Raw genomic sequence first — 20,621 nt, 5'->3', positions numbered from 1 at the left:
GACGTTGCACAGTCTAGTACTTTCCATGTGAAAAAACTGCTAAAAGTCTAATTTCAAATGTCTTTTGGAACAACCTGTCCCTTTAATTTCTGTTCAAATTTTAGTATACACTGAGCCGAGAAACCTCTAGGGTTTTCCAGGGGTTGACTTGATGCTCTTTGATCCTTGCAACTGCTAACTGAAGACTAAATCTCCCCCCAGCCACCCACCGTGGGTGTGTATGCCACGGTCTGAAGGAGGTGTCAGGAGGCTGACACTAAAGGGCAATTAGAGAACAAGAAGCGGTCAGATATTCACGGTGTGCTGAGGAGCCTGCAGCCCACAGCCCTGGTGCCCAAGAAATAACAGATTCCTCAGTGTGTGTCTGAGGTCCTCTCTACCTCACTGATTCTTTCCTTTCTCTAATAATTGATTGTAACCTATAGAATTACGTGTTCACAGTTGGGTTGAACAGAGGTTGATTTTCCTCTGTTTTTCATTTAAGGTTTTCATTTTTTTGTTTCTATTATTAGCCACTCTCAGATATTCAAATAAGAGGTGGTTTTTGTCATCTAGGTTTTGCTGGGGAGATAAATAAAACTCTCGGTGTGTCAAGGCCCTGCCTGAGAGCTGCGGCACCAAAGGAAGAGGCAGGGGAGGGGGATAACTGTGGATCTTTCTCTTCTCTCGGCCCATCTTCTCCTCCACCCAGTTTGTTGGTTCTGTTGATTCACTGTAACTCCTTTTCCCATGACTCTTAGCTCTTAGAGCATGAGGCTTTCACTGGTTTTCCTTACCTCCACTCTATTCCTGCTTTCAGGTAGCTTAATTTCCTGGAGATACCCTCTCCCCAGTTCACTGTATAGACTTCAGCATAGTTACATTATTACCTTGTTGCCTGCCTGGGTACCTTTCCTATTAGTAGACAGAATATCCTGAAGTGCAGGAACTTTGCTTTTTCATCTGTCCCTCTAGCTATTATCGTGGCACCTGGCCCCGAGGCGCTGTTATCTTGTCAAAATGAGGGAACAAACCAGATACCATTTTGGTCACATTATTCTCATGTGTAATCTATGGGGACCTCTTACTGCTAGTTAGACCAAGCCCTAATTTGAACTTAACTTCATTTTTGTTCATTTTAATTGTTACTTAAATACTTAAAGCCACAAATAATTTATAATTTTACCTCCTTTTTTGAAACTAAATAAAACAAGAGGTGAAATTCTCCACCCACAGCCATCTAAAGCCGAGTAGCCCCGTCATCCATCTACCCTCCAGTTCATTCCGGCCCCTCTTCATCGGGTGTCATGCACCATGGGAACCGTCGCCGTCGTGTTACGGTGGAGGAGTCGCCCTCCCAGGACCCTGCTCTCCCCTCTGTCTCTCTCAAACCCGCTCAGCAGAGGTTCCAAATTCCATAGCACACATCACCTGCCACACGTCAATATTTGCGTTCTCCATTATAATTGTTTTCAGGTGTTGGACTATTTGTTCCTCCAATAAGATTTGCAGTCCTTTACCAGCAACCATAGATTTTCTTTTTTATATTAAAGATATTTAGAGTGCATATGAAGCAATCTCATATTAAGCATTCAAATGAGCTTTTAAATATAAAGGAATTGAGTTTTTAAATGACATTCACTTGGCGAGCACTAAAACTCGACCATGTGTCCGACACTGTGTTAGAAACAAGGAATTCAGAGCTTGAAAAAAAAAAAAAAAAAGGTTTGTAATGGCAGAACAGAAATGGATCTTCTCTGCCTCTAATGTACCCAGCACATGCTTCTGATATCTCCTATACTATGTTGCGATGCCCTGAAAGTGCCACATGGCCCCCTCCCTTTGGCTTTTCCACCTCCAGGACAGGGAATGGGTGTTACAATTTTATGTTCTCATCAAACGGCACAAAACCTGGCACATACTCAATTTTTGGAGAATGTTTGGAATGAGCTATTGAACTGAACTAGAGTATAATTTGAGAAATGTTATAATGGAGCTGGTATGGCTACTGTGGAAGGACGGAAAGGGTACCCAGGCTATTTTTCTGTTTTTGGCCAGAGCAAGCCTCCCTTGCCAAATGACAGCCCCATCAGATTGCATTTGGACACAGTTTTACTTGGACAGTAATTTTACTTAAACCGATACTGGCAGCCCTCACTTGGTGGATTACAGTTTTGAGGAGGCACTATAATTTAGAAGCATGTAAATTGGATAAAACAGGGTTTTGTATTTTCTGAACAAGGACTTAAAGCCCAGGTTTTTAGAGACAAGACCCGTGTTTAGTAAAGTTTGATATACCCGTTTTCTTAGTCAGTATAAAGTTTTGCAAAGTTTTTCAGTCTGTTGAATGATCCCATTGGTGTTTTAAAACTCATTTATTTATAAAATGGACATAAGGATTTTCCTGAAGTGTTAATTCAGTGGTTATTTCTGGGGAGTAGACCCGATGTGTCATCAGGTAAGGAAGACTTTCTATCTTTTTCTTTAAACCTTCTGTACTGTTTTGAATTTTTATTCGTAATGAGAATGTTTTACTTTTTTTTTTTTGCGGTACACGGGCCTCTCTAACTGTTGTGGCCTCTCCCGTTGTGGATCACAGGCTCCGGACGCGCAGGCTCAGTGGCCATGGCTCACAGGCCCAGCCGCTCCGCGGCATGTGGGATCTTCCCGGACCGGGGCACGAACCCATGTCCCCTGCATCAGCAGGCGGACTCTCAACCACGGCGCCACCAGGGAAGCCCTGTTTTACTTTTGTATGAAAAAATGAGTTAGTAGAATTGATGTGAATCCCTGAAAAGAAGCAGACTGGCAGTGTAGTTGGTTTTATGCCGCTGTTAGCTTTAAAAAGCTTTCGGGGCTTTCCTGGTGGCGCAGTGGTTGGGAGTCCGCCTGCTGGTGCAGGGGACACGGGTTCGTTCCCCGGTCTGGGAAGATCCCACATGCTGTGGAGCGGCTGGGCCCGTGAGCCATGGCCGCTGGGCCTGCGCGTCCGGAGCCTGTGCTCCACAACGGGAGGGGCCACAACAGTGAGAGGCCCGTGTGCTGCAAAAAAAAAAAAAAAAAAGCTTTCGGCTCAAAGATGTTTGTGAATGAACGCATTGTGTCAGTTCAGGCTGCTAAGTATGTGGGCGGCCTGCTTTGGTTTTACGTTGTGGCGAAGAGTGACCGAGACCAGGAAGATCAGTGGAGCTTCTGACGTTGTTACAGCTTTGCACCAATCAAAGCTTTTATTTAAATGCTTCAGTGAATAAAAAAATGTTTAACTTTTTTCCTAATGATTTGGAAAGCACCATTGAACATATGAAAGCAAAGGACCCTGGCAAGAGATGGTCAAATGATTATTTTGAAGGCTAAGGCAGGTTCAGCATTATCATAGAAGGGGTATAACCTCATGCCCCCAAATATGAAAAAAAATTGGGATGGGATAACATTCCTTTATTCATTCTTGCCTGTTTAAAAATCAAAAGAATTTCTTTTAGAATGTAAATACAGTGGCATTTTCTGTATATTTAAGTAGGTCACAAATGTATATTGAAATATCTTTTTCTCTTTTCTTTTAATACACAGATACATTACAATTAAAAAGACTCATATGACTCAGAAATATAATTTTTAACATTTCAAAATTCTGCTATGTCCCCTTCCCAAATTAACTTCTCAAGCTACTTCATATATGTACACATACATGTGTATATGTGGTTTTATTGCATCATACTCTGTATATCCTGCAACTTGCCTTTTTTCATTTAATGATGGGGCTCAGAGCTTATTCTCAGTCATTGCTTATAATTCACCTTGTGCTTTTTCATGGTTGTAGTATTTTATAATTTGAATTCATCAGATTTTTATTGTACTGAAATTTGAGGACAAATAATTAAGCTTTCTTCTAGCCAGATTTATGCCTGAAGAAGTCCTAAGGGACTTTAGAGAGAATGATAGGTATTTCAGAAATTCCACATTCTGTGAACTGGTATTAGGAGCATGGAATGAAATGAGGAAAGGGAGCTACAAGTAACAATAAAGATCAGGAAAGGACCTTGTAAAATTATTTCCAAATGCTTATTGCTATAACTTTTTGGCCTAAAACTCGTAGGTGCAGGCCATGTTAAAAAAAAAAAAAATCAGATCTTATACATAACAATTGACTTATGAAATGTATAGTCCTTTTTAAAAATACATATATAAATGCTTTGTTCTCTTCACCCTTTAGCTCTGTTTTATCCTTTGGAATGTTTATCATTATTTCTTGGAAAATAATTCTGCTAACAGGAAGGGCTGCTTGCTTTTTAGAAAAATGTAGCAAGAAAACCAACAATTTGTGGACATGATGGTCATGTATTTTGACCATGATTAAGAAGCTACTGACCAGCAATAGACCACCATTTTATAAAAATATAGGTTACAGCATTTAAGGCTGCAAATGAACATTTTATAGGGTGATAAACCATTCTTCTGTGTCCACCATCCTCCCCTGAAAGAGCAATAGTGTAATTTGACTATGGACTTTCACCCACACAGAGTTGGTTTTCCAATTGTAAATTTGGGTAACATTTTAGAAGTTGAATTAGCTGCTTCGTGGTGGTCACTTAATACATGCAGCCATGTTTAGACTCAAAATTGAAATGTGAAGAATGCTGTTTTCTTTTTATAAGTCTAGAAACTGTCATTATTTATAATGTAATCTATTTTAACAAACTTTTTTAGTGTTTGTATTCAGGCTTTATCTTCTCAATTTTCAAAATTTTTATATTCAATGATTTCATGTTTTGGTTATATTTTTTATTCAATTATATCTTCGGTTGTGGAAACTAGTTTTTAAAGCTTTTCTGAATCGTTAAATCACCAAATATAGTACTGCCACTCAGAGGCTTGTTAAAAGAATAAAAGTGTTGCCAGGGAGTTTTCATAGAGCTTTATGTGCTGTTAATTGCCATCAATTAAATCTGTTACAAGTAATAATGTACTGTAATCTGTTGAAAACCTCTCCTTTCAATTAGCCAATTCTCTGACTTTTCCTTTCTTCTCCTTGAAGAGTAGTTTAGAGTTTATTTATTTTCACCCCTACAAACCAATTACCTCTGGCCCAGCTGTTCCTCGAATACAGGGGACTCTGACCTAGAATACAAGCCTGTAAATTATTGCTTCTTTTTACACCTTGTAATGTGAATGGTCTAGTGGAAAAATACATGTTTCTGTTTCTAATTCACTGGTGCTTGTATCTGCAGACTACCGATTATGAGCTAGTCGATTTACATATATTATTGTAGATCCTCACAATAACCTTGTAAAGTCAGTGACATCCCTGTTTTATACAGAAGGAAATAGAGGCTCAGAGAGGCATGTAGCCGTTCAGAGTCACACAGCTGGTAAGGACAGAGCTGGGATTCAAAACCACACCCAGCAGAACTGAAAGCATTTCTCTTTCACCAACTGTTTCCAACGAAATTCAGTTAGTGTGTTATAGAGAAAAGAGAACAGATTTAGAAGGCAGTCCGTTTGGGGGCTTTCAGAACCAGCTCAGCCATTACCAGCTTTGTGACTTAGTCTCAGGTTCCTTATTTGTAAAATAGGGGTACCACTGCTCATGCTGATGGATTGTTGTGAAGACTAAATGGAAACGTATTATGGGTTTTCCAAAAAATGACTTAAAGTACGTCTCCTAGTTAAGACACCCTCTGATGAAAGTAAATGCATTAAACAGAATTTTAACTTACTGTCTTGGAACAGAAGATACTGATTAGAGTATTCCCATTGTGTTTTTCATAGTAGGTCTTTGGAAGAGCAGGACAGATTTCAATCCCACCAGCAATGTAATTTGTAGGGGGAGTGTTTTTCTTTTTAATCCTTCATTTTAATCCCATTTGGAGTTGCAAAAATTTCTGAAGGGTCTCATGCTGCCTAGGGCCCCGGGCTGGAATTTTGTCTTAGCCTACTGATGTGGTGAGCTGTTGGAAGAGGTAGGAGTGATTTAGAGGGAGATGGCATGAGGAAACAAATGAGTTGAACACATATTTCTCTGACCACTAGAATTCCAATTGAGCTAACCGGTGAGTCTGTGAAAGTTTTATTTGCAAAACCAGTAAATTTTTGACTGAAATTTTCTCTTTCTCTTTAAAATTGTTTTTAGGATGCAGAATAGAAAACTGTGATTCTTGCTTTAGCAAAGACTTTTGTACCAAGTGCAAAGTAGGCTTTTATTTGCATAGAGGCCGCTGCTTTGAGGAATGTCCAGATGGTTTTGCACCATTAGATGAAACCATGGAATGTGTGGGTGAGTAGTTTTCCATGTAACTTTCAAACTTCAACTTTTATTTTAACACCCGTTTCTTGGGGGAAAAAAAATGCATGCTGGATGTATTCATCCTAGAAAGTAATCGGTTCTCTTGTTATTTATTAGAACTGAAAATTATTTAAGTTCTTTGCTGACTTTATGCTGTTGGGCAGTATCATGTATTACATTTTGCTTCAAAATTTGTTAGTTTTATATCTAAGTTAAACCACTTAAATGCTGAGAATAATGTTTTTATTATCTATGTAATACATCCATTTCTTAATTATCTTAATAAATTTATTAGTAACCGTTAGAGAAAAACATTTTGTTTAGAAGAAAAACAAGATTTTCAAGCAGTCCCATGTGGCTAGCTAGTCTATCACTATTGTTATGTGTATTAATTATGGAGCTTCTTGCTTAGCCATTTGTATAAAAAAAATTCAATTGGGAAGAGATTTTTTGTGCCAAATGTATTTTGTTGATGATTGACTGAATGTTGCAAAGTGCATTAAAACAATTTTACTTTTACTAAAGTTAGATATGTAGAACGTACAATTTAATATACATATATATGCTGTTTGTGAGTAATAATTAGGAATACACATTTTATAAATTTTATATTTTTTGAGTGTTTAAAAAAACTTCGGTAATTTTATACCACTGATTAAAAGGTAAAGATCTGTCAGTACTTATGTTTTGATAAATGCCTCAATCTAATCTTAGGTGTGATGGCATCTTCACCACTCCCACCTCTGCCATGCCTGAATTTTATTTGACATGTTATACATCTGATATGGTGTACAACAGAGCAATGTATTCTAAATGAGGCTTTCCATCTCTTTAAAATGGAGACTTAAATTGAGAACATTTTCCCTGTAGAAATTTTGAAGTAGTCTGTAATTATGTATTTGGGAGCTTGCAGAGAACACATTTAAATGAGAGGTTTTTGAAGAAATGTGTGCATATATTCCTATATATGTGTGAGTTAATACATGCATACAGGCAACACCTTACTGAAAAATAAGAAGGTCACTAGAAGAGCATATTCAAAACGTTGAATTCGCTTTTGAGAGGCAAGACCCACACCTATTACAAATGTTCAGTGGAAATGCTTATGAAACCCTTAACTATTAACAAATTAACCATAGATTCCTATGCATTCCCCTAAATAAAAATCTTAAATAGCTTTGAAAAATCTAAGAGTTCCTATGATGCCTGCTGAGATCTGGAATGTGGAAATACTAATGGTGTGTGGACTCTAGGCCTGAGTCCTCATCTGCTAGTGTGATGGGGTTTTTAATGGTGAATTTGATGAGGAGGTTTAACTTTGCATATTTTTATGCTTTTATCTCCTCCCATTCCTCTCATCACAGGGTATTGGAGAGTAACATACTCTTCCACTATATGAACTTACAAAAGGGGATGCTGAAAGCTTACGTATCTAGGCAAAACATACATTTTCAAATATCTGACCATATTTGTTTACTTTTCAAACTATGGTAATGTGCAGTATCAATTTAGGGAGTAAGAAATATATACTATGGTGTAAGACACCTTTTAAAAGAATTGAGACAATCAGAAAATGCAAAACACTCCCTATCATCATATACTTACTTCCAAAATAAAACTAACACACTTGTGAATTTCAGGGTGGGGCATGCAGAATTAACCTGTAAAATTTTGTGTCCTGTCATGGTATGAAAAGAGTATCTTTTACTGTAGGTTTTAGCTGTTGAAAGTTTTAAAGGTTATATATTTCAATGTCTTTAGAATGGACCAGTAGCATCCCTTCAAAAAATGAACTAAGACAAATAGTAGTAATTTTTAAAGTACTTATGTGGCAGTTATTTACTTTTATCTATAACTCCATAATTCAAAGAGTTAAAGTTCCTGAAAGGTGTATACAGGTCTTGTGGGCTGTACAACTTCATTTTTGGTATCTGAAGGTGGGGGAGTTAGAGAAACACTGCTATGTAAATTTGGTGATGGTGGAGAAATGTATACCAAATTGTCATCTGTGTTTGTTTTCTCTCTATTAGAAGGATGTGAGGTTGGCCATTGGAGTGAATGGGGACCTTGTAGCAGAAATAATCGCACATGTGGATTTAAGTGGGGTCTGGAAACCAGAACACGGCAAATTGTTAAAAAGCCAGCAAAAGACACGATACCATGTCCAACGATCGCTGAATCCAGGAGATGTAAGATGGCCGTGAGGCACTGTCCAGGAGGTGAGTTCAGATAATCCCTATTGTGGGCTGTGTGCTTTCTGAATTCTCCTCCTGTCTAATCACTCTCGCTCCCAAAAAAGTATTTATCCATGAGGGAAACCTGATAATAACATTGGTGAGAATATTCCACATTATACTTCCTTAGAGACGAATGCTTAAATTGTGAAGAATGTAAATATTTAAGAATGAATATTTAATTTCATGGTACCTTGAAAATAATTTAGAAGACTACATTACAAATGAGCTTTTAAAATGAGATTTCTAAAGGGGTGTGTGTGTGTGTGTGTGTGTGTGTGTGTGTGCTGGTTTTTTACTTTTCTTTATTTTTTGCTAATGTACCATAAAAGCCAGTTCTTATGAAATCAGGCCTTTGCTCTAAGAGAAGTAGCCAACTTTCAGTTGAGAACAGTTTAGATTAGAAAGGTTTATGGAATCTGTAAAATCATCTGTATCATTACTAGTTGAAGATGACAACTTAAAATAAACTTGCCCAAACACTGAGAGGAATAAACATTGTCTTAATGTTACCACAATTAGCCAGTTCTCTTTGTTTTGATAATAATTTGTGGAAAACAGCTACTGGTATGTGTATGTTTATTTGTGTCTTTGTAGTAATTGTGCTGATTTGTAGTAATTATTCTGTAATAACAGGATTAGGCCCACTTACAAATTAGGAGAAGTGTACATAGCTCAGGTGCTGGCTGGAGCCGAGTCAGTATGTTGAAATGCAGTTCTTAGCGCTGATGCTGTGCTTCTGAAAGCATAATCTCTTGTTACTATTTATTTTATCACTAGCGGATGCCGCATTGCCAAAGATGAAGTTAGGATTTTTCTAGTGCACAAAGTAGGAAAGCAAAAAAGAAAGTTGTGTTTAGAAAATTGCCCCATGAAACAGTCAGAACTTTTGTTTGCTTTCGATCTTGCTGTTGGGGCATAGCTTTTCAGCTTCGTGGCTATAGCCCAGAGAGGGAACATATATCTGCTTAGAATGGATTTATATCCATATTATGCTGCCTCATAGAGAATGTCTATGATCCATGGAAGAAGACAAAACTTAAGACTTGAAGACTCCAGTCGGCCTTTGAGAACTATTAGATCCAGATTCAGAAGCTACTATTAGGAAGGCAGCTTTTCCTCTTGAATTAGTTTTGCTTTTCTTTGCTGAGTCTTTGAAACAAAGTTTTTTTGGGTCTGCTTTTCACTAACAAGGATGGTTTTGTTCAGTTAAACTGGGTATTTTTCAGTCAAAATATAAGAAAATATTTTCTTACAAAACTAATAAGCCACTTCTTGGATAGCTGAGAGCATTTAACCTGCAACCTTGTACCTAAAAACAAACCTGATGTATTCAGGTATTGGAAATAAAGACTTTCTTTGTTGTATATTGTTTATATAACTACCCCCCCATTCCTCTTCCAGCAACGTGGTCCCCCAATTGTGGTTTACGTTAATAGCAAAAATTAACCTGAAAATGCTCCTATAACAAACATGCTTATGTGTAACAAGAGCCAGCACGTTCCCCTCCCCTCTGAAACTATTTTGACTTAGCCCCAGTCTTGTTTGAGAATTTTGTAGGTAACAGCTAAATTTTTAACCTGTAATGTTTATTGCATTTTTATTTTTTATGCTTCAAGCAACAGTGCATTGTCTTAATAGATAATAACCTGACACTGTCAGCAATTAAAATTATGTCAAAACAAATGTTTATGTATCATCTGTTAATATTCTCTTTTTGACAAGTGAACCAGCAATGAACTCTTATTTAATTTACATTTAGGTTTTACCAAGTATTATTTATTAGGATAGACATTAGGAGAGACCAGCTATTGCTCTAATCCCTGTATCTACATATTCAGTTTAATAAATTCAATTTTTAAGTAAACTTTAAAGTTAGTAGGTTTAAAAAGTTATATTGGAATTTGTTTTATGTTTTAAAAAAGGGAACTAACATAGGATTGTTGATAGAAATGGAAAATGACTCTGCAATAAAATAACTTCTATTTACAAATGTAGGAAATGAAAACTAGAAAGTTAATTTTGGAAATTGAGCACCAATTGACAAAAATTGGCATAACTTCCAGTGGAGTATCCCACCTTGCCTCAGGTGAGAGAGGAAAAAGTTCCTTTCTTCAATAGGTCATGGGGATTAATGGAAGAATAGAGAAGAAAACCACTTTATCCCATTTTACATCTTGACTTGATTTCGGTGATCTGCTTTGACAAACCATGCAAAAATGTAAGTCGTAATCAGGTTGGGAATACAGGCATTTTTCAGATCTTTTCAACATATGTATGGATTTTTCTCCTGTTGGAGCCAATCTTAACCTGATTGCACACAAACGCAGCCTTAGCCTCCTTCACACTGGAGCATGGGCACATTAAAATCAGCTGCTTTTCATTACTGGAAGCCATAAGTTAGAGGTCAGCGAAATGGAGTAGTCCTAAGTATATAAGATATTACACTGAAAACTATTAGAAATGAGACAATAAATGGCTGTAAGATTTTAAAACAACAGCGTAATGCTTTTGCCTATTTTTCCTTAATTATTGTATGCTTATTTGCTTTTAAACAGTGAAAAAATATTTGGAAATGTCTTAAGTCATGGATTGATGTATGACTTGAAGTTACTGTTCATTTCCAAACTTTTCTTGATTAGTTATCTTTTCTTTCATTTCTGATGATATAATCTGTGGAGTACCTTGGGCTTTTCTGACTCTCACTCTTCAGGATTCCGGTCTGGTGATCAGGAGATCTGGGTCTCTGCACCATGTCAACTCATTAATTCTATGACCCTTGGCAAGTCACTTAACCTCTCTTGGCCTCTATTTCCTCATTTTAAATTGAGGGTATTGAGGTAGGCAATCTCTAAGATCCAGTCCAGTCCTAAAATCCAATGACTCTACGACTAATTGCCAAAAGATATGGGTAGGTTTTGTGGTTGTTATGTGAAGGGTGAGGAAGAGAACTGTAAGCCCAAGAGCATTGTTTTACGACCAAGAACTGACCACTTTTCCAGTAGCTGTACTGTGCATTTGCCAAGCCTTTTACATCTGGCAGCTTTCATCCTCTTGCTTCCTCCTCCTTCCTTTTCACAGATAGTGAACCCTCAAAGACTGAGCAAGACTCTTGTAAAGTCTGCATATGACCTATGCTTTAGCTGCCAAGATAGCAGGAGGATGGAGAAAGAAAGAGGAGGGGATGGTAAAAGACAATGGGAAAGACTGACAATGAGTTAGAGGAAAAACAATTGAACAATGAGTGTAGGAAACAAGGGAAAAAAGAACAGACTACTAAAAATGAAGACTGTACTCACAGCAGATGTAACTGTCTTCACTCCCTCCCTCCCACCCTGAGCACACTAATAGAATTCATCCTGTTGGGACCAAGTTATTCTATTAATATATAACCTGCAGCTTTATTATTACTTTTTTTTTTTTTTTTTTTTTGGTGGTACGCGGGCCTCTCACTGTTGTGGAATCTCCCGTTGTGGAGCACAGGCTCCAGACACGCAGGCTCAGCGGCCATGGCTCACAGGCCCAGCTGCTCCGCGGCATGTGGGATCTTCGCGGACTGGGGCACGAACCTGTGTCCCCTGCATCGGCAGGCGGACTCCCAACCACTGCGCCACCAGGGAAGCCCTATTATTACTTAAAAAAAATTTTTTTTTTTCGGCCACACCACGCGGCTTGCAGGATCTTAGTTCCGAGACCAGGGATTGAACCTGCACCCTTTCAGCAGTGAAAGTGCAGAGTCCCTACCGCTGGACTACCAGGGAATTCCCTAACTTGCAGTTTTAAATGGAAGAACTTTCAAGTCTGGACTATGTTGTACATTAGACAATATATTAATAGAAAAATATAAACATGCTATGATGAAATTTAAATGACAAATGGAAGAACAGAATCATGGTTGCTGAGGTACAAAGTTGGAAAACGTTCACGTACAGGGAGCGGGGGTTGGTGGGAATGTCATTTGGAGGTGACAGTAGTCTTTCACAGGATTGGCCAACACCACCTCAACCTGAAATATTCTGTCCCATATGTAAAGTCCCATGATAACTAATTTTAATTTATTCATCAGGTGTTTATTGAGCAATGCTGTGTACCAATCATTGGTCTAGGCATGATATTGCTCAAAGTTCTTACAGTGTTTTTTCTAGTGGGATCATGGCAATAAAAAAGTGGATGAGTGCATAATTTCATGTGGAGATGGGAGCTATGTGAAGAAGAATAAAGCAGGGTAAGGAGCTAGTGAAAGATTGGATTGGGAGTGTATTATGTAGGGTGTTCAGGGAAATTGAGGGAGTGATGTTTGATCAGAGATCTGAATGAAGGAGATCTTTTGAAGACCTAAGGGAAAGATTTTTTAGCTCTTGACTCAATGGCTATGTTTTATGAACATCATTGATCTTCCATTACATACTAGGGAAGAGGAAGGAGCTGAGATCCAGGAGGCTCTGCCTGGTCCATGGAGATGTAGCAAGTTATTAATGGTAAAGCCAAGAGTAGGACCAATATCTTGCCCAGGAAACTCAAGTTTTCCTGTACCTTTTCCTTGTTCCTTATCATAAAATTCAAAGATAAAAGCTATGGTTGTCCAACATCGAAGTAGCTGACTTTAAACGGTCTCTCCCTGCACCCCAATGCATCATTTTACTTTGTTTTACAAATATTTTTTAAAAACATGACACTCTGCAATCACCACCCCCTCCCAATGTCCTCCCACTTGAAATAGCTCGTGAAACATACCCCAAAGGTCATTTCATAAATGCCGAAGTGTTGAGCCCACTGGCTTTGCTTTGCTTCAGCCATTCCTACTAAGGCCATCTTCTTCTGTAATTTTAGTATCTTTGGTCCTCAATTTGTTGTGGGAAAAAAAATGTGATTTCAAGATTATTCTTTCCATCCACAGTCTTTCATAGTGGCCCTGCCCCTGAGGCTGTCTTGGTGGAGCCACACCCAGCACTCCTCTCTGCCCTCTTGCTCTCTGGCTGCCCAGGAGCCTTGGGGCTCTGAGCCCCTCCCTCACATTTAGTAGCTCCGTGTCTGGAATGCCCTTTCTCTTTCTGACCCATCTAAGCAATCAGACTGCTAAAGTACTTTAGGTGATGCTTTGACAGATGGTCAGATAGCTTTCTGTCTCTTTTGCTCGTGGCTGCCTCAGCTCACAATACTGCAGGTGTTAGTAATAATATGGTGCAATTCTTTAAGCCCTTGTATTTTTTTTTTTTTTTTTTGCGGTACGCGGGCCTCTCACTGCTGTGGCCTCTCCCGTTGAGGAGCACAGGCTCCGGACGCGCAGGCTCAGCGGCCATGGTTCACGGGCCCAGCCGCTCCGTGGCATGTGGGATCCTCCCGGACCGGGGCACGAACCCGTGTCCCCTGCATCGGCAGGCGGACTCCCAACCACTGCGCCACCAGGGAAGCCCTCTCGTTGTATTTTCGTAGTATTTTCTCAGGATTGTGCTACAATTTAAATATAAAAACTGCCCCTACCTACGATTTCAATTTGAAAACAACTCACTCCTCTTATGTGACATTACTTGACCAGCATCTACTTTTTTTTTTTTTAAGTGGCTTTTAACTTGGTCGGATACAAAAGAAAATACTATTTAGCAACTTAGAACCAGAATCTCTGCAAGCATCTACTTTTCAAAAGGCAATAGTAATAAGACCTCTCCAATTTTTGTTTTCTGTATATAAACTGACAGCAACATGTGGATTAGGTATTAGATACTATAACTAAAGATGGTTGTAGATTGTGATGGATTAAACCAAGAGCAGGAAATAAGCACATTTTCAGTAGGATAGGGTCAAGAAAATATGCTTTAGACATATGTTCTTTATTTCTCTACATTTTGTTTACATTTGAGTTGCAATTTATGTGGTCTGTTTTATACATGCCAACCTCAAGAGTAGTTTGGAAGAGAGAGGATAAGAGAAAAACCTCTTTTCTTTTGAAACTTTCAGAGTTGTCAGGAATGTAGATATTGAAATTTTTATATGAATAAGAGAGCATCTAAAAAGGGAATTTTTGTTCCCTCTTTGCTATGCTAAATATTTTGTTTCCTTTCAAATCAGTGATTTGCGTTAGTCACTATGAATTAAGCAAATTGTACTATTTCCCAGGTACTCTGGACACACGGCAGCAAATGGTAATGTTTATTTTATAGTGATTATAAACTGGGACAGTCATTCATAAGCAGCCACATCTTAAATGTAAATGTATGATTATCATATAAAACTGAGGTTTAACAAAGATCCACCTGCTCCCAAACATTTCTCTCAGTAGCTAAAGTATCTGAAATTCCTGCCTCATCTGTCTTAACAATGAGCCTTTAGGCAGTGCCTTGGGATGTATCCCCTCCCTTGCGGCCCCGCCCCCAACTACTTTTTAAATTTTTTTACTTATTTCTGGGAAAGTGGGTAGGGGATAACTATGGGCACCTGGTGGTGGTGGTATTTTTTGTTTTTGTGTTTGTTTGTTTTTAGCAATGATTTCTTTCAGATTTTCTGATTCTCACATTTCAGAGGGTAAGGGTCTGAGGAAATGGAGGAGCAGAAAAGTGGGCCCTGATGTGCTGTGCATGGGAGTTCATGGAAAGTCTAGAGAGGGCAAGATGAGGTGCAATCTTGGACTTAGACATAGAAATCCAAGGGTGTGCCAAGCACCCATCACATGGAGGCTGACGGAGGGCATATAAGACAACCTCTTCTCCCAGTTGCATTTTGATCCTGTCCTGGTGCCAGGCTTGCTTGTCGGAGGGACCAGGGAGTGAGTGAGCGAACCCACACCTCTGTGCCAGTCTCTACAGCTTCCCATCTGGAATCTCTACTTAGCCCCACTTAATTGTAGTCTGGAGCAACATGTACTAGTCTCTTTTATGGGTACTTGTAAAAAGGATTTCTCAACTACATATGCCACTGAAGGCCTGACAGTCTATGTGTAACCAGGCAAGGTCAGGAAAATTCCTAAGGAGCCTTTCTTTTATGAATTCTACCCAGCAGTAAGCTACTCTGATCTTAATATAAAATATATAAAACAATTTTTACAACACTCTAAAATAAAAACAACTTTAATAGGACACACATGGTGTCAGTGGTAGATTTTTTTTTTTCCTCCTCTTACAGGGGACTTTTTTTTTTCCTTATGAGATAAGACAGTCTCAAGTATAAACCCCTAATGATTTCTTGGAACAACTTATTTTCCTCATCAGACACCTCCCACCTCTCTGGGATCTATAAATGGTGTTGATAAAAAGAGCGCAGGCTGTTTGCTCATTGAGATTTCCTGTAAATACTTCTCCAGCTACTGGATTGACCTAGAGTTGGACTTGTGGATATCCTCCAGGATTAGGAGGCAGAAAGAAAACATTTTCATGGAAATAATGACAGAGTTCTACTCAAATCCCAGAGCGATTCATGTTGTCATCATACAGAAGTGGTTAAGACGACAAAATTACTTTGTGCAGCACAGAGGGGCAAAAGGTTCAGGTAGCAAACTTTATTACAATTTAAACTAAAAATGTAAGGGCAGTAGATTTTGCTTTACAGTTGACTCTTTATATAATACTTGGGCCTAATATTCTCTGTGTCAGCATTATTTTCTTGTATTTGAGGACTTTGGAAACGAGGAGTAAAATACTTGAACTTGCATAGTCAAGAGACATTTAATAATTGGTATTATACCCTTATAGACTGCCCATTACTCAAATGATTTAATGATAAGTTAATGTAAAAAGTATTTGATAACATGCTAAAACAAAACAAAGCAAAACAAATTTTAAAAGATCAGAACTAGGAAAAATTTAGAATAGGAGCTCAGGATTGACAAGGAAAATAGACCATATGAGTATGTGTTGGTTGAAATAATTGGGCCAAAAATTTGGCCTTGGGTTTCCTACCAGGCAAAGGGAAAACATGGATATGATTCTACCTTAATTTAAAATGAATGATTACTTATAAAATACAGTATCAATTTAATAACAGCTTTTGAAGAGAAAATCACCATGCGATTTCACACGCAGCACATATATACACATACATGTACACAAACATGAATAGATACACATGCACACATACATGTATGCATTTATGGATGTATACCTACATATATATACATATACACACATATATACATGGCACACACATTTATATGAATACTGCAATTTCAGTATTGCTTACTGAGTTGAATTGACTTTATTAAAATATTTTACAAGCTGCCTTCTAATTCCTGTTTCGAATCTACTTCCCCAATATAATTCAGGTATTAAGCGATGAAGCTGAGCTTCGAATGCAATCTATGAGTTTTCCATGGCCACATCTACAGGTTCAGCAAATCAATTATTTAAATCAGGTTTTAAAGAAATGGGCAAATTGGCAGTGGGGAGTGATAGAAACAAAAGTTTATAGTCTAGTTAGGGATGAAGAAAATGCACATTACAAAATAACAAAAGAAGCAAAATTGAATTTGTAAATGTAAGTATCATTTTAGGCTATGAAATGATATGAGAAGTATCCTGTTTCAGCTGTTGTGGCTAGGGGATGCTTCCTGAAGAGCAAAACATATTAGGAGAGGTGGGTGGAAAACATGTTAAAAAAGGGAGATGATTTGAGACAGAACCTTTTGGGGAAAAGATGTAGATGCCAAAGAGTACCTCTTGTGTCCAAGGGAGGATAAGCCCAAGAGCCTGGCTGGAACTCAGACTTTGAGAATGGCAGTCATAGCAGCTCACAGCAAAAATGTGAGTTGAAAACTGAGTGCGTGAAGCACCTCTATGGAAAGGACAGGATTTTGAATTTTACCTTGAACACAGTGGGGCATGGAAGTATTTTAGTGGAACACTGATTGAAGGTGGAAGTGACTGAGGGGTGTGTCGGTAAGATGTATGGAGGAAGGTAACTTGCATGTCCCCGATTTGGAGCAGAGCGTTAAGCAGAGCCTGAGTTTGGGAGAATTACCAGAGAATACTTCTGGGTTCTGATGTTTATGCATTTTTCTGTAATGCTTGCTTTTCTAAAGAGCGCAGGATTTTGCCTTGACTTGCAGTCCACTGTGACACTTAAATCTTTTTCCGCCAACTTTCTAAGCCAAGCCATTCCCCAGTTTGTATTAGTTCAGTTTATTTTTAAAAATCTAGACACATTTTGCATTCACCCTAACTGAACTATATTTGCTTTCTAACTGCTGCTTCCATTTGCCATTACCAAGACCCTTGGATGTATTATCCCCTATTTTCTAGCTTATGATGTTAACCTTTTAATGGGTTTCCTTTACCAGCCAGCTTGGAATACTCTGACAATTTAAAGTACACAAATTAAATATTATTCAGGTCAAGGATGAAAATGATCCTACAAGACCCAATGTCGGTTGTATAACCTAAGATGTTTTTATCTAGCGTGTCGTTTACTAGCAGCTGCCTGGAACACTGGGTTGAGAAGGAGTCTGAGTTAAATTTTGGGTGCAGGTATAGTTATCAATTTGTGGTGTTTGTGGTGTGTGGTGGGAAACAATATCTCATGTATTTGTTCCCCCTAATCCTTTAACCCTCCAAGCCCCCAAGACACACTTGGCTATCTGACAAATAGTCATCAAGCTTCTGTTTTATCCCTTTAGTGACAGTGAATGAGTGTATATTGGAAAAAACAGTATGAAAAAATAGTGGAAAGAGTTATAAATTTGGTATATATTTGTCTTGGTCACATATCGGTTGAATGGCATTGGTCAGGTTACTTAATTTCCCAAAGCTTAATCATTTATGAAATGGGGATAATAATATGTCACAGGATTATTGTGAGGAGTAAATGAGCATGTATGCAAATAGGTGAATTTTTATTATTCTGCTACATTTTGTTGTAATTCCATTGTGAATTCTGCTATATTTTCCATTCTTCCCATGGCTAACTCTTACCTCTTCATGCTCTCGTTCAGATGTGACTCATCTTCCATTTGGGCCCCAGTCCCACAGTTCTGGCTGTTGATGGGCATCTTCCTTAGAGATCTTGCCAGCATGTCAAACCAAGCGTAGCTGAAACATACCTTACTATCCTTTCAAGATCTTATTTTTCTGGGGATGGCTATCCTTTCTAAAGGCATCACTAGCCTCCCAGTTACCCAGGACCTCAACCCCACCTTTGAATCTCTTCCTTGCATTCAGACAAATTAGGTCTCAGATCTTTGCTCAACCACCTAAAAAGTATGCAAACTTGAGAAGTTTATTTAATCTCTCTAAGCTTCAGTATCTATATTTGGAAGATAATAACAGATGCCTACTTCATAGGATTGCTAAGAGGATTAAGAAACATCATTCATACCTTGCCTTGCACAGAATCAAGGATCAGAAAATGTGGGTTGTTATTATTTTATCTTTTTAAAATAACTGCTCACCCAGTCCTGTTTCTCCACTGTTCATTCATTTTGATTTCTATTGTCTCTACTTGGCTTGAAGCCTTTTTATTCTCTTTACCTAGAAGATTGTAATAGCCTTTGGTAGGCAGAGGGAGTGTAGGTTAATTTGCATTCCAGCTAACAGATGTGTCAACGTATTCAAAGTTAAACTCATTTCAACTCATTTACAGTGTAATCTAGGTGGTAAAATTGAAACAGTGAGTTCTAGAAATGGCTTGGACAGCCATTGAGTGTCCTGATTAGCGTAGGGGCTAGGAGAGAGCAAGCCTCAAATATTGAGTGGGATGAAGGTTGCAGTATGACTAGAAAAGGTTAATAGTGGCTGAAGAGGTGATGCATTCAGAGTATAGACCTGGAATCATGGGAGGATTTGACTAAGTGAAAATGAGTAGAGGGTAAAGGGAGAAGATCAAATGAGCAAAAACGTGAAAAAATGGGATGTATATATGCTGCCATATATGTAAACATGGAGAATCTACTTGATATAATGTATGTGTCAGGAAGCAAAAGGGGGAAAATTAGGGCAAAAGGAGTAGAAATAAAGAGAAGTGAACTCAGCAAATACTTCAAAATTAATAGTTACTAAATTGAGCCTCATGGATTAACCAGTGCCAGAAAAATTTGAGACTGACTGAAGAATTGCCACAGGGAGGAGACAGTTTCTCCTCATTTATGATGATTCATTTGCAAACCTCAAGTTCAGGTATGTAGTTATTCAAGAAGCATGGGTCTAGCATATGGCACATAGCTTATAGCAAGTGAACTAGCTACCTACGTCATAAGAGAGTAATAAGCCTAAAGTTAGGAATGTGGTTACAGATGTATAACAGATACAGTAATGTGTGTTGCTTCACTGTACCTAAAGACATTTTTGCTATGGGAATTCAATTTCTTAAACCCATATGTATCAGTCATTTAATCTTGAGGAGAGGGTAGGATCCATAAAAGGGAAGAAATCTCTAGATGTAGATCCAAGAGTGGTCAAACTAATTCTATTCAGGATTTCATGGTGTGTGGCTTGTTTCATGGCTTGTGGGGAGGAGGCCCAGCAGGTAAGGATCTGGTCCCTCACCCTGGGTGAATGAGAGTAGCTTTCTTTTCTTCTTTTTTACGTTTTGGGGTTTCTTTTTCTTTTTAATATTTATTTATTTATTTAGGCTGTGCCAGGTCTTAGTTGCATCATGTTAGCTCTTAGTTGTGGCATGCATGTGGGATCTAGTTCCCTGACCAGGGGTCGAACCCAAGCCCCTGCATTGGGAGTATGGAGTCTTAGCCACTGGACCACCAGGGAAGTCCCCGTTTTGGGGTTTCCGTATGAGTTTTCCTTTGGGGAAAAAGAAGCATGTCTTTCTCTAAAACAAAACTTTAAGTTGCATTCATTTACATCCCTTCCTTTACATGTCAGAAGCTAAGGTGCAGAGAGGCTGAGTGAATTCCCCATGGTAATGATAGAAGATAAAGGCAAAGCTTGTTTCTTGCTTAGACATCAAACCTAGAGCTTTCTCCCATACAGCCTCTTTATTGTTCAACCTGTAGTAATTTCTGGGAATCCTTCAGATGTACCGCAGCTAGGGTTTTCATGTTTTTGTGTACATATTCTCTGTAGTGATTGGCCCTTTTTTTTGCATTGTTTTCCTCCAAATAGTGGTATGAAACTTAGCTCAGACTGATTCAACAATGTATCTACTTTTTATGGTTGACTCTGCAAGATTCTATGATGAACCAATAAAAAACC

The 20,621-nt window shown here is 38.4% G+C and overlaps 1 protein-coding gene across 3 annotated transcripts in view; it reads left to right on the top strand.

Annotated features, from left to right (window-relative positions):
* The window catches only part of RSPO2 (R-spondin 2), a gene marked incomplete at both ends in the record, with an annotated part of 157,551 nt that overhangs the window by 91,746 nt on the left and 45,184 nt on the right, over window positions 1-20,621 (top strand). For 2 of the 3 annotated variants that reach the window (XM_081258539.1, XM_081258538.1), the window contains 2 exons: window positions 6,107-6,250; window positions 8,290-8,478. In XM_081258539.1, coding sequence (XP_081114665.1) covers window positions 6,107-6,250; window positions 8,290-8,478 — 333 coding nt within the window. The remainder of the gene's footprint in view (window positions 1-6,106; window positions 6,251-8,289; window positions 8,479-20,621) is intronic. The other variant, XM_081258540.1, reaches the window with a different exon arrangement.

Source organism: Mesoplodon bidens (genome assembly GCF_964165515.1).
Source record: "Mesoplodon bidens genome assembly, chromosome: 16".
Lineage (NCBI taxonomy): Eukaryota > Metazoa > Chordata > Mammalia > Artiodactyla > Ziphiidae > Mesoplodon > Mesoplodon bidens.
The sequence above is the reverse complement of the archived record's forward strand: the minus strand, read 5'-3'. Positions and strand labels throughout refer to the sequence as shown.